Raw genomic sequence first — 13,175 nt, forward strand, 5'->3', positions numbered from 1 at the left:
TCAGGTAATGCAATGTCCAATTTTCTGAGGGCCTTCCAGTCTGATATCCAAAGTGTTCGTCCCTGTTTGTAATGCCACCAACAATGGAGGAGTGTTCCTCATTCTCCACATCCTCGCCAGCATCTGCTGTCACCTGAGTTTTTATCATAGCCATTCTGACTGGTATGAGGTGGAATCTTAGGTTGTTTTGATTTTCATTTCCCTGATGATTAAGGATGTTGTGCATTTCTTTAGGTACTTCTCAGGCATTCGCTATTCCTCAGGAGAGAATGTTTTGTTTAGCTCTGTGCCCCATTTTTACTGGGGTTATTTGGCTGTCAGGATTCTAACTTCTTGAATTCTTTGTATATTTTAGATATTAGCCCTCTACTGAATATAGGATTGGTAAAGGTCATTTCCCAATTTGTTGTTTGCTGTTTTGTCCTTATGACAGTGTGTTTTTCCATACAGAAGCTTTGCAGTATTATGAGGTCGCATTGTCAATTCTTCACCGTAGAGCATGGTAGTTTTTTTTTTCCAGGAATTTTTCCCCAGTGCCCATGTATTCAAAACTCTTCCTCACTTTTTCTTCTATAAATTTCAGTGTATCTTGTTTGACATGGAGTTACTTGATCCACTTGAACTTAAATTTTGTAAGGGCCATAAGAATGGATCGATTTGCATTCTTCTACATGCTGACCTTCAGTTCAGCCAGCACCATTTGCTGAAAAAAATCTTTTCTTCAATTCTATTCCACAGATCTGCCTGCCTTTTCTATACTAATACCATACAGGTTTTATCACTATTGCTCTGTAATACTGCTTGCAGTCAGAGGTGGTGATTCCCCCAGAAGTTCTTTTATTCTTGAGCATAGTTTTCACTATCCTGGGTTTTTGTTATTCCAAATGAATTTGCAAATTGCTATTTCTTTTTTTTTTCCTTTTTTTTCCGGAGCTGGGGACCGAACCCAGGGCCTTGCGCTTTCTAGGCAAGTGCTCTACCACTGAGCTAAATCCCCAGCCCCTGCAAATTGCTATTTCTATCTCTGTGAAGAATTGGGTTTGAATTTTGATGTGGATTGCATTGACTCTTTTGGTAAAATGGCTATTTTTACTCTATTAATTCTGCAAATCCATGAGAATGGGAGACCTTTCCATCTTCTGAGATATTCAAGTTCTTTCTTCACAGACTTGAAGTTCTTGTCATACAAATCTTTCACTTACTTGCTTAAAGCCACACCGAGGTATTTTATATTATTTATGACTCTTGTGAACGATGTCATTTCTTAATTTCTTTCTCAGCCTGTTTATCCTTTGAGTAGAAGAAGGCTACTGATTTTTTTGAGTTAAATTTATACCCAACCACTTTGCTGAAGTTGTTTTTCAGGCTTAGTAGTTCTCTGTTGGAACTTTTGAGTTCTCTTAAGTTTACTATCATATCACCTGCAAATAGTTATATTTTTACTTCTTCCTTTCCAATATGTATCCCTTTGACCTCCTTTCATTGTCTGATTGCTCTGGCTAGGACTTCAAATATTGAATAAGTAGGGAGAGAGTGTGCAGTCTTGTCTAGTTCCTGGTTTTAATGGGATTGCTTCATGTTTCTCTCCATTTTGTCTGATGTTATTTACTGGTTTGCTTTATATTGGTTTTACTATATTTAGGTATGGGCCTTGAATATCTGATCTTTACAGGACTTGCATCATGAAGGGGTGTTGAATTTTGTCAAATGCTTTCTTAGCATCTAATGAAAAGATCATGTGGTTTTTATCTTTGAGTTTCCTTATAGAGTGGATTAAGTTGGTGCATTTCTGTACATCGTATCATCCCTACATCCCTAGGATGAAGCCTACTTGATCCTGATGGATGATCATTTTGATGTGTTCTTGGATTCGGTTTGAAGAATTTTCTTGAGTATTCTTGTCTCAACATTCATAACAGAAATTGGTCTGTAGTTCTTTTTCTTTGTTGGGTGTTTTTGTGGTTTAGGTATAAACATAATTGTGGCTTCATAGAAGGAATTTGGTAGTGCTCTGTTTTTCTATTTTAGGGAGTAGTTTGGATAGTATTGGTATGAATGGAGGAATGTTCCTATTTCTCTACCAGCCTCTGTTCTGAGATTTTTTTAATGGACAATTTTTATTTGCATTTGAAATGTTATCCCCTTCCCCAGTTTCCTGGCCAGAAACCCCCTATTCCACCCTTTTCCCCCTTCTTCTATGAAGATGTTCTCCCACCCATCAACCAACCCCTTCCCATCTCCCCATTCTGATATTCCACTACACTGGAGGGTTGAGCCTTGGCAGGACCAAGGGCTTTGCCTCCCATTGGTGCCCAACAAGGCCATCCTCTGCTAATTATGCAGCTGGAGTCATGTGTCTGTCCATGTGTACTCTTTGGATGGTTGTTTAATCCCTGGGAGCTCTGGTTGGTTGGCATTGTTGTTCTTATGGGGCTGCAAACCTCTTCAGCTCCTTCAATCCTTTCTCCAACTCCTCCAACTGGGACCCCTTTCTCAGTTCAATAGTTGTCTGTAAGCATCCTCCTCTGCATTTGTTAAGTTATGGCAGAGCCTCTCAGAAGACAGCTATATCAGATTACTGCCAGCATGCACTTCTTGAAATCAGCGATATTGTCTGGGTTTTGTGGCTGTATGTATATGGGCTGGATTCCTGTTGGGCACTTTCTAAATGGTCTTTCCTTCAGTCTTTGCTCCAAACTTTGTCTCCATATTTACTCCTGTGAATATTTTTGTTCCCCATTTTAGGAATGACTGAAGCATCTGCATTTTTGAATGTTTTGGGTTAGGAGCTTTTTACCCTTTGTATTTTCCTTGACTGTGTGTTGATATCTTCTATGGTATCTTCTATACCTGAGATTATCTCCTCTATCTCTTGTATCCTGCTGGTGATGCTTGCATCTGTAACTCCCACCCTTTCCTATGTTTTCCATCTCCAGGGCTGTCTCCCTTTGTGTTGCCTTTAATGTTTCTATTTACATTTTCAGATCCTGGATGGTTGTGTTCAATTCTGTCACTTGTTTGATTGGCTTTTCCTCTATTTCTTTAAGGGTTTTTTTTGTGCTCTCTCTTCATGGGTTTCTACTTGTTTATCTGTGTATCTTTTAATGGAGTTATTTATGTCCTTCAAGGCCTCTATCATCTCTATGCGATGAGAATTTAGATCTGAATCTTGCTTAATAGACGTATTGTGGTATCCAGGGCTTTCTGTAATGGGAGAAATGGGTTTTCATGCTGTGAGCAATATTGGTTTCTGTTGCTTATGTTCTTAAGCTTGCCTCTTGCCATCTACTTATCTATGGTGTTAACTGGCATATCTGCCCCTGGCCTGTTCTTCCAGTGAGCCTCTGAGCTTGTGATTCTGTGAGACTGAATGAGTCAGAATCCCTGGGGGTTTGAGCTTACTGGGGTGTGGTCCACATGGATTGGGATCCAGAGCAGAGGCTATACTCCAGGTACAGGTGTAAACCTCAAGGAATGCAGGTCTCTCACTGGGCAGGGTATCTGCAATGCAGGGTCCACGGATCTGGTTCCACCAGGTATTGGGCTGGGGTTTGGGAGTCTCATCTGTGATTGTGGATGTGTCAGAATACCTGGTGATTGAAGTTGCAGGTTGTGTGCGGGTTGAGTTTGTTTGGATCCAGAGCAGAGCCTCTGATACTAGCACAGGGGCAAAAGGGAAATAGCACAGGTCTGGAATGAATTTTGGGTTTAAAACCTAACACTAATAACTTTAACCAAGGACTAAAATATGTTGACTAATTATACTGCTTTATTTGATATTTTAATTACTTATATTTTCTTTGTTCTCATGACTCCAAAATAATGAGTATATGCTGTTTTGTCTAAATATTTCTTTTGGCATACTTATATTGAACTCTGTATGTCCTGAAATTATGACAAACCTGTCACTTTCCCCACATTTTCCTGCTTTTTACTATGACCAACCAGCTAAAGTCCAGGAAGAGATTGACCATGTGATTGGCAGATATCGCAGCCCCTGCATGCAGGATAGAAGTCACATGCCCTACACAGATGCCATGATTCATGAGGTACAGAGATTCATCAACTTTGTCCCGACCAACCTGCTCCATGCAGTGACCTGTGACATTAAATTCAGGAACTACCTCATCCCAAAGGTAAGCTCCTTTCTTTGTTGAGCCTCCGAGTTCTTGATGCTTCTAGGTTCATAGTATGGTACCAGTCCTCTGATATATCTGTGCCTGCCTTCATGATCCAAAGGGCAGCTCTACTGCAGCCACAGATATATTTTGTATTGACACCGCCACATTCGCTTAGCCTTCCACATACTGTTTTGCAAAGATTAGGTATTTCTCTGTGAATATTTCACTATTTTGTCAATTTTCCAAAAGTCTTTTCTGAAATTTTTATGACTGTGAGAAATAAATCTCCAAGTTTGAAAACAAAATGAAATGCTGAATTCTTTAATTTATCAATGCCATTCATTTATGTATTGGGGATGTTAATTTTCTCTATGCCATGTTTCTTTTTCATAGAGTAGCCCATTCATATCTACTTAGAGTTTTTATGAATGGTAAATATCCTTCTGTTATCATTTCTCTAAGTGCCTCTGACATTCTTTCTATCTGCTTAATTATTTATTCACTCTGTTGAATTTAAATTTATCCCAATGTAAATGTTTACTTATATTTATATGCATGTAAATGTATGTGGAATTTAAAGTGTTATGTGAGCTAATTCTTTTGTATGTACTTTTTGTATCCTGTGTTATTAGTTTCTCTTCGTTGTGACAAATTGATGTGCAGACCTGGTTCACTTAGCCATGACTTGTATCATTTCTCATTAGGCTGAAGAATCATAATTTTAACATCTCCATATCAAATTTGATGTTTTATAAATACACAGTCATGTTGATCAGATGAACATTTTTTAAGTCTGTTCTGTTTAAAGGTATAAAGGACACTTTATTTTAGAACAAATTATGTACGAGTATGACCAAGAATACTTATCTATACTTTGGGATGATATTTCTATCCAAAGTCTCTACATTATTTCCAAAATTTTTCTCAGCAACATTTTAATGATTCTATGCCTTGTTTACTTTTCTTTTAAACAATTGACTGTATATGTTAGAAACATGGATGTACATTGGATATTTTCTGCTTTACATTGCCTATGGCTTCTATCATAAGAAATCTCTGTTCTTATTTTTGCTTCCTCAAACTTGTTAGAATTTTGATACTAAAACTGAGATGGCTGCTTAAAACTAAGTTGAAAAATGTTCCCTGATGTGGTTCTATTTTTATATATTTAATTTTTGTAGTTACTTAATATTACTTTCAAGACACTGAAAAAATTCTGGTTGAGGATATGGTATTACAGATGAAAAATGCCAAAGTTTTATAATGATAACTTCATTCAGAAAGAGTTCAATGCTATCTCTTGGGCAATTTCATATTTTTAGGGAGTTGAGCCAAAATGATACAACTAGAGTTCCCACTACTCACATCATGTGGTGCTGATGGAACTAACTTTGCCAGGTGGTAATGGGCCTTGCTGTGTAATGCCAGGCTTGGTATAAGTGTTAGGATACCAGTTTGCTCTCTTTAGCCAAATGATATTTTTGAGATATTGTTTTCACTTATTATAGTTGAGATCTATTGCTAATTTTCAAAACTTGTTTATGTTGTATGACCTTAGACCCATCCAAATGGTAAATAGAATGAAAAACAAGATAGGAATGACTTGTGTCATGATAGATTTCTTGAATTTAATGCCTAGCTTGAGGCTAGTGCTGCATCAGTTAAATTTCCCACCCTTTATACTGCTGTTGGCTCATGATATGATTGGTCTCTGTACTCCAGTGGAGTAGAATATTCCATTATTTTCTTTTTCAAATTTACCTGGTTTAGAAATAAGCATCGCTTCACAGCTGAAAAATGAGGTAAGTGATTTCTTTGATAAAACTCAAGCCACTGCTCTTAGTAGAACTAATAGAATAAAGAAGAACCATTCATCTTTGCCATAATAAGCATAGTAGATTTCAGGCTTTCTTTTTTTTTTGTCTTTGACTTCTTTATTATGAAATAATACACCAAGTGTCTTTATCTCTACTTATAACACTGATCAACCTCTACCCACTCTGCCCTTCCTCCGCTCTTCTGAGAAGCCTTTGTAACCAACATTCCATTCTAAACTTCAGTTAAATAAATTATTACCGGCATACAAATGAGATTGTGCATACAAATTAGATTGTGCAGTGTTTGTCTTTCTATGTCTTGATTTTTATGACTAACAAAAATTCCATTCATCATTCATTCATATTATTGGAAATGAGAACATTTTTCTTCTTTTTTTTTTTTTTTAAGATTTACTGTATTTTTTTTTTATTAACTTGAGTATTTCTTATATACATTTCAAGTGTTATTCCCTTTCCCGGTTTCCGGGCAAACATCCCCCTCCCCCCTCCCTTTCCTTATGGGTGTTCCCCTCCCAACCCTCCCCCCATTGCCGCCCTCCCCCCATAGTCTAGTTCACTGGGGGTTCAGTCTTAGCAGGACCCAGGGCTTCCCCTTCCACTGGTGCTCTTACTAGGATATTCATTGCTACCTATGGGGTCAGAGTCCAGGGTCAGTCCATGTATAGTCTTTAGGTAGTGGCTTAGTCCCTGGAAGCTCTGGTTGCTTGGCATTGTTGTACTTTTGGGGTCTCGAGCCCCTTCAAGCTCTTTCAGTTCTTTCTCTGATTCCTTCAATAGGGGACCTATTCTCAGTTCAGTGGTTTGCTGCTGGCATTCGCCTCTGTATTTGCTGTATTCTGGCTGTGTCTCTCAGGAGCGATCTACATCCGGCTCCTGTCGGTCTGCACTTCTTTGCTTCATCCATCTTGTCTAATTGGGTGGCTGTATATGTATGGGCCACATGTGGGGCAGGCTCTGAATGGGTGTTCCTTCAGTCTCTGTTTAGCTTTCTTGACCATTAGGATTATGCTTCTTCTTCAGAAGCTCTGTCATGAGTAGCAGAGAAGCAATCACAGGCAGTGTGTAAACAAATGACTATGAATATAATATGTTCCATGCTTACTGAGACTTGGACTTAATTTTCACACAACTTAACAATGTATTCTTTTGGGATTTTAAATATTAAATATATTTATTTAAGCTGAATTCAAATTCATGTGACAGGCTTGTGAGACCTGTGAACAGAACATTCTTAGAACATTTGCAATGATATGAGGTTACTTTGTGCTTTAGTTAAAGAGAACTTTTCAGTACAAGTTCCCAAAATTTCTGTGAATCTTCAGAAGTTTTAGGATTTAGCTTCCATCAGGTTATGGCTATTAAGACTTACACTGTGTCTTATTTTGTTTTATTTTATTTTCTTCTTCTCCAACTCCTTCTATTTCTTCCCTTACTTTTCCCACATATCCCTCATCCTGCTTTACAATCACACACACACACACACACACACACACACACACACACACACAAACACACACATATATATGTATATCTGAGAATTTGCATCTGCACATTAATATAGATCTATAAATTATATATATATATATATATATATATATATATATATATATATATATGATAGCACACCTCTACTCTGGCACATATCCCCGCATTTACATTTATATGATATAAATATATAGACAGATGGATGAATAAATAGAGTACATGAAGGGGAAATGTAGTATTTGTCTTTCTATACACTTCCTAATGTGCTTAATGAATTTGGAACTCTCAACATATTATTCCTTTTGGAGTCTGATTCACGTGATGTGTATGGAGTCAGATGTGATGAGCTAGAACAGTGAGTGCTACGAGAAGCAAGAGTCCAATCTACAGGAAAGGGAGAAGAAACTCAGAAATTTTCATTCAAGAACTCATGTGAAATGTCACTGGAAGGCACTTTGGCCACATCAGTATGAATGGCCTCAGATAAATTTCCACCCCCTCCTCCAATACTTTGTGCATTAAAATGTCACTGCCATTCTTTGTATTCAACTCCTTCTATATAGCAAAAGGTGTGAATTATGTTATTTTCCTGGTAACTTTAGCCCTATGATTTCTTTGTAACTTGATGCTTCTATGTATTGTTCTAGGGAACAAAGGTGTTAACATCACTGACATCAGTGCTGCATGGCAGCAAGGAGTTCCCCAACCCAGAGATGTTTGACCCTGGCCACTTTCTAGATGAGAATGGAAACTTTAAGAAAAGTGACTACTTTTTGCCTTTCTCAGCAGGTAATAGAAACTCATTTTTATGGTTTCAGTGACATGAAGATCTGTGGAGACTTACACAGTGGCTCCCAATTCCTGAGACACTTGCAATTTATGCACAATTGAAAGCATACTTATCCATGTCTCAGTGTCATCCTAGAAGGCAAACTTCATTTACAATGTACTATCTCACCACAGAATTGAGGGAATCATAATTTAAATTCATATTTCTTGTGTCACTCACCTCCATGCTCAGTTAGCCAATATCAAGTATCAAAAATATAGAAAACCACAAGGGAGCCTCAAGTACACTCAGTATTCACATGAATGACTACTACTTTTTAAACGTCTGCTGGAGAGGATAATGAAAAAGTCTCCCAGATCTCTGGGTTTTTGAGAAGATAGCAAATTTCTTGCTCAAACCTTAAATTTTACAACTGCAAAACATATCACCATCTTAATAATTGACTTCTTAGTTGTTTCAGAATATGGGTAATGGAGAATTATAAGAAGAAACTGCATATCAATGAGGAAGCATTAGATCAGAACCTTTCTATGTGAGTCGAATAACAGAAACTTCAAGATTATTATGAGATGATGGAGACTTTGTATTTATGCCATGATTTCCCACAGTGATCACTGGGAACCTTGTTTTCCTCCATTCAAGCTGAGAGTTATGGATTTTGAGTCTAAACTTATTTTGTAGGGTCTGACTTCTGATATGCAGTTTCTTACCTTGGGTTTGATTTTTGATAGTAAACATAGAATACTTCTTCTTAAATATCCCAGACAGTTTGATTATAAATGTGAACTGTTACACTTTGCGAAAAAGTATTTGTAATTCTCTAGATTATGTTAGTTGAAAACAAATTTGTTCTACCTTTGACTGTTTATCTAGTCCTTTCCCCTAGCCACCCAGCTAACTACCAATACAATGACTCACCATTCATTCATAATCTTATGGGTCAGTTACAAGAATCGTGTATTGCACATTTAGGGATATTTAGTAATCTACTTCGACTTTTTTTCTAGGAAAACGAGCTTGTGTTGGAGAGGGCCTGGCCCGCATGGAGTTGTTTCTATTCTTGACAACCATTTTACAGAACTTTAAACTGAAATCTCTGGTTCACCCAAAGGACATTGATACGAGGCCAGTTCTGAATGGTTTTGCCTCTCTGCCACCCACTTACCAGTTCTGCTTCATTCCTTCCTGAATAGATCAGGCATTTTGGCTTCTACTGTGTTGCCTTCTGCAATCCCCTTCAGGTCTTTATCCAGTCCCTTCCCTCAATCATCCATCCTGACTCTTGTCTTAAGATCCAGAAAGCACATGCAGTTTCTGGAGTTATAGCACAAATCCACTTGTATTATCTCTTTCATATAACAATTTATGATCCCTTGTGTCATTGTGTATCCATTCCTGAGTTAAAATAAAGCTTCACTATAAAATAATAATTATCATAATTCCGAGTTATTTTTTATTTTGCATATTTTCAATAATATTTATACTTGATTTGTGTACCTGTTCTAAGACTTGCTTAAAATTTATGTAATAAATTGGCAACTTAAAACATCCTTCAGGTCTACATCAAAAGAAGCATAGAGAATGCAAGAGAAACTGTTAGGGAATATATATTGTTTTCTAAACTGCTTTCACCTGTATACAATCTCTAACACACACACACACACACACGCACGCACGCACGCACGCACGCACGCACACACACACACACACACACACACACACACGTGTGTATATATTGACACAGAGACAGTCAGATAGATCAGCGGACTAGAATTGAAGACCCATAAATGAACCCACATACCTATGGTCACATGATCTTTGACAAAGGAGCTAAAACCATCCAATGGAAAAAAAGATAGCTTTTTCAACAAATGGTGCTGTTTCAACTGGAGGTCAGCATATAGAAGAATGCAAATAGATCTATTCTTAACACCCTGTACAAATCTTAAGTCAAAGTAGATCAAGGACCTCCACATCAAACCAGATACTCTCAAACTAATAGAAGAAAAAGTGGGGAGGAGTCTCAATCATGTGGGTACTGTGGAAAATTTCCTCAACAAAACACAAATGGCTTAAGATTCAAAGATCCAGCATTGACAAATGGGACCTCATAAAACTGCAAAGCTTCTGTATGTCTAAGGGCACTGTCATTAAGACAAAACAGCAACCAACAGATTGGAAAATGCCTTTACCAATACTACATTTGATATAGGGCTAAAATCCAAAATATCCAAAGAATTCCAAAAGGTAGACTCCAGAGAGCCAAATAACACTATCAGAAACTGGGGTATAGATCTAAACGAAGAATCTTCAGCTGATGAATATCGAATGAAAAGTACCTAAAGAAATGCTCAACATGCTTAGCCATCTGGGAAATGCAAATCAAAACAACCCTGACATTTCACCTCACATGAGTCAGAATGGCTAGGATAAAAACCTCAGGTGACAGCAGAAAGGGGAAAACTCCTCCATTTTTGGTGGGATTGTAAACTGGTACAACTCTGGAAATCACTCTGTATGTTCCTCAGAAATTGAGACACTCCACTACCTTAGGACCCAGCTATACCTCTCCTGGGCATATACCCAAAAGATACTCCAGCATACAATAAAGACACATGCTCCACTCTATTCATAGCAGTCTTATTTCTAATAGCCAAAAGCTGGAAAGAATCCAGATGCCCTTCAACAGAGGAGTGGATACAGAAAATGTGGTAAAGTACATCTACACAATAAAGACTCAGAATGCTCATAAAATTTACAAAATCCAAACACATTCACCTTCAAAGGTATATAAGCAGGAAAAGTTGCTAGAGGTTATGTCTAATTGACTCAGCTTTTTGAAGTTGTTCCAAATGGCTATAAGTAAGACCTTAGCTATGGGCTTTTAAGACGTTCTAATAAATTCATTGATTCACTAAGAAAAAACAAGAAGAATTAGATGGAACTTCTCAACAGAGACACTAAAATTCAGAAGAACCTGGTTAAAGGTCATGCAAACTCTAAAAGAACACAAATACCAGCCAGGTTACTATACCCAGCATAACTCTCAAACAACATAGGTTAAGAAACAAAAATATTCCTGGACAAAACCAAATTCAAACAGTACCTATCTGCAAATCAAGCCATACAGAGTACTCTAGAAAGAAAACTCCAACATAAAGAGGGTACTCACAACAAAGTCAAAATGAGAGAAACACATGCACATAATGCCATCTACAAAAAATAAATAAAAAAATGACAGAAACTAACCACCATCTGCCTTATCATCTCTCGATGTTAATGGACTCATCTCACCTATAAAGAGACAGGGGCTGGCAGACTGGATATGTAAACAGAGTCCAGAGTCTTTCTGCATACACAAAGCACCTAAATAACAAGGACAAACATTACCTCAGAGTAAAAGGCTGGAAAAAATATCTTCCAAGAAACTGGTCCCAAGAAACAAGCAGTACTTGCCATTCTAGTATTCAATAAAATAGACTTTCAACCAAAAGCTATCAAGAGGAATAAGAAAGGACACTTCATATTCATGAAAGAAAAAATTCATCACGAGGAAGTCCCAATTCAGAACACTATTCCCCAAATACGAGGCCAACAACATTCATAAAAGAAGCTTTACTAAAGCTCAAAACGCACATTGATCCTCACACAACAATAGTAGAAGAGTTCAACAGTCACTCTCACTAAAGGTCATGTCATTGAAACAGAGACTAAGCAGAGACACAGTGAAATTAATAGAGGTTTTGAAACAAATAGATTTAACAGATATCTACAGAACATTTCACTCTAAAACTCTTCTAACGACTGCCTGTATTTATGTGTTATATATTTGTTTATGTGCTATATAATTGTTTATCTGATCTTGTTTTTACTTCAGTATATTTTATATATATATATATCAGTAAATGATATATATTTTTAAATTATATATATGTATATACATATAATTAATAAAGAAAAGTATCCATTTATTTATAGTTTTTTATTTTATGGAGAACATGTCTTTAAAGTATGAGTTGATGATTCATTGAATTTCCTTGCTGTCTGATGTTATGTCTCCCATTTCATTTCTGATTTTGTTAATTTGGACATTCATTTTCTCCTTTTTAGGTAGTTTGGATCAGGGTTTTTCTATGTTGATGATTTTCTCAAAGAACCTACTTTGTTTTATTACTTCTTTGTATTGCTATCTTGTTTTCATTTTATTAATTTCAGCCTTTATTCTCCTATTGCTATTATTTTTTTTTAGTCAACTAGAGTTGGTCTTTTCATAGTACTGCAGATTTCTTGGATGTTTTGTTTCAGAAAGCTTTTTTACATATAACCTTTTCTTTGACTGATGAATACATTTCTTCTATTATTTTGCAATTGGCTGAGGTTGGTATCTGTAACTTCTGTTTACATACCTAGATTTTCCATTTTCAGAATTTTCTTTTTGTGTTTTATTCATTGCTTCTTTTTCCATTTTTCATCAACTGTCTGTTCATTTGTTTGTTTTTATTTTTCTTCTTGTTTGAGGAATTTATTTATTCCCTCCAATTTTTTGTTTGTCTTTTCCTCAATTTCTTTAAGGAATCCACTCACTTCATTAGGGTCTTCTGTCTTGTTCATAATGTTGATACTGATGTCTTTTCCTTGTGCTTTTAACTGTGTTAGAGTATTCCAAGCTTCCTCCAGTAGCCTAGCTGTGCTGTAATAGTGAAATAATTCTTTGGCTATTGATTTTGTTCTTATCTTGACATCTAAGCACCCGGGTTTGGAGAGATTATACATCTAGGTGCTGTTTTTCAGGTTTTTCTTTGCTACATGTCTGTTTTGTTCCTTGCTTTACGTTTCTACTCTGGCCTTCTGGCCTGTATGATCAGGTTAAGTAAGAGGTCTCCACTGAGTTTGGAGGCTAGATAACTGGTGGCCAGCATAATCTTTTGTCAAACTGGGAGT

At 36.9% G+C, this 13,175-nt stretch overlaps 1 protein-coding gene across 17 annotated transcripts in view; it reads left to right on the forward strand.

Moving 5' to 3' along the window:
- The window catches only part of Cyp2c7l1 (cytochrome P450, family 2, subfamily c, polypeptide 7 like 1), an 81,549-nt gene extending 71,885 nt beyond the window's left edge, over positions 1 to 9,664 (forward strand). For all 17 annotated transcript variants that reach the window (XM_087609432.1, XM_087609426.1, XM_087609415.1 and 14 more), the window contains 3 exons: positions 3,949 to 4,136; positions 8,092 to 8,233; positions 9,242 to 9,664. In XM_087609432.1, coding sequence (XP_087465558.1) covers positions 3,949 to 4,136; positions 8,092 to 8,233; positions 9,242 to 9,423 — 512 coding nt within the window. In that variant the 3' untranslated portion in view covers positions 9,424 to 9,664. The remainder of the gene's footprint in view (positions 1 to 3,948; positions 4,137 to 8,091; positions 8,234 to 9,241) is intronic.
- The last annotated feature ends 3,511 nt before the right edge of the window (positions 9,665 to 13,175 follow it).

This window comes from Rattus norvegicus, chromosome 1 (genome assembly GCF_021556685.1).
Source record: "Rattus norvegicus strain SHRSP/BbbUtx chromosome 1, alternate assembly SHRSP_T2T, whole genome shotgun sequence".
Taxonomy (NCBI): Eukaryota; Metazoa; Chordata; class Mammalia; order Rodentia; family Muridae; genus Rattus; species Rattus norvegicus.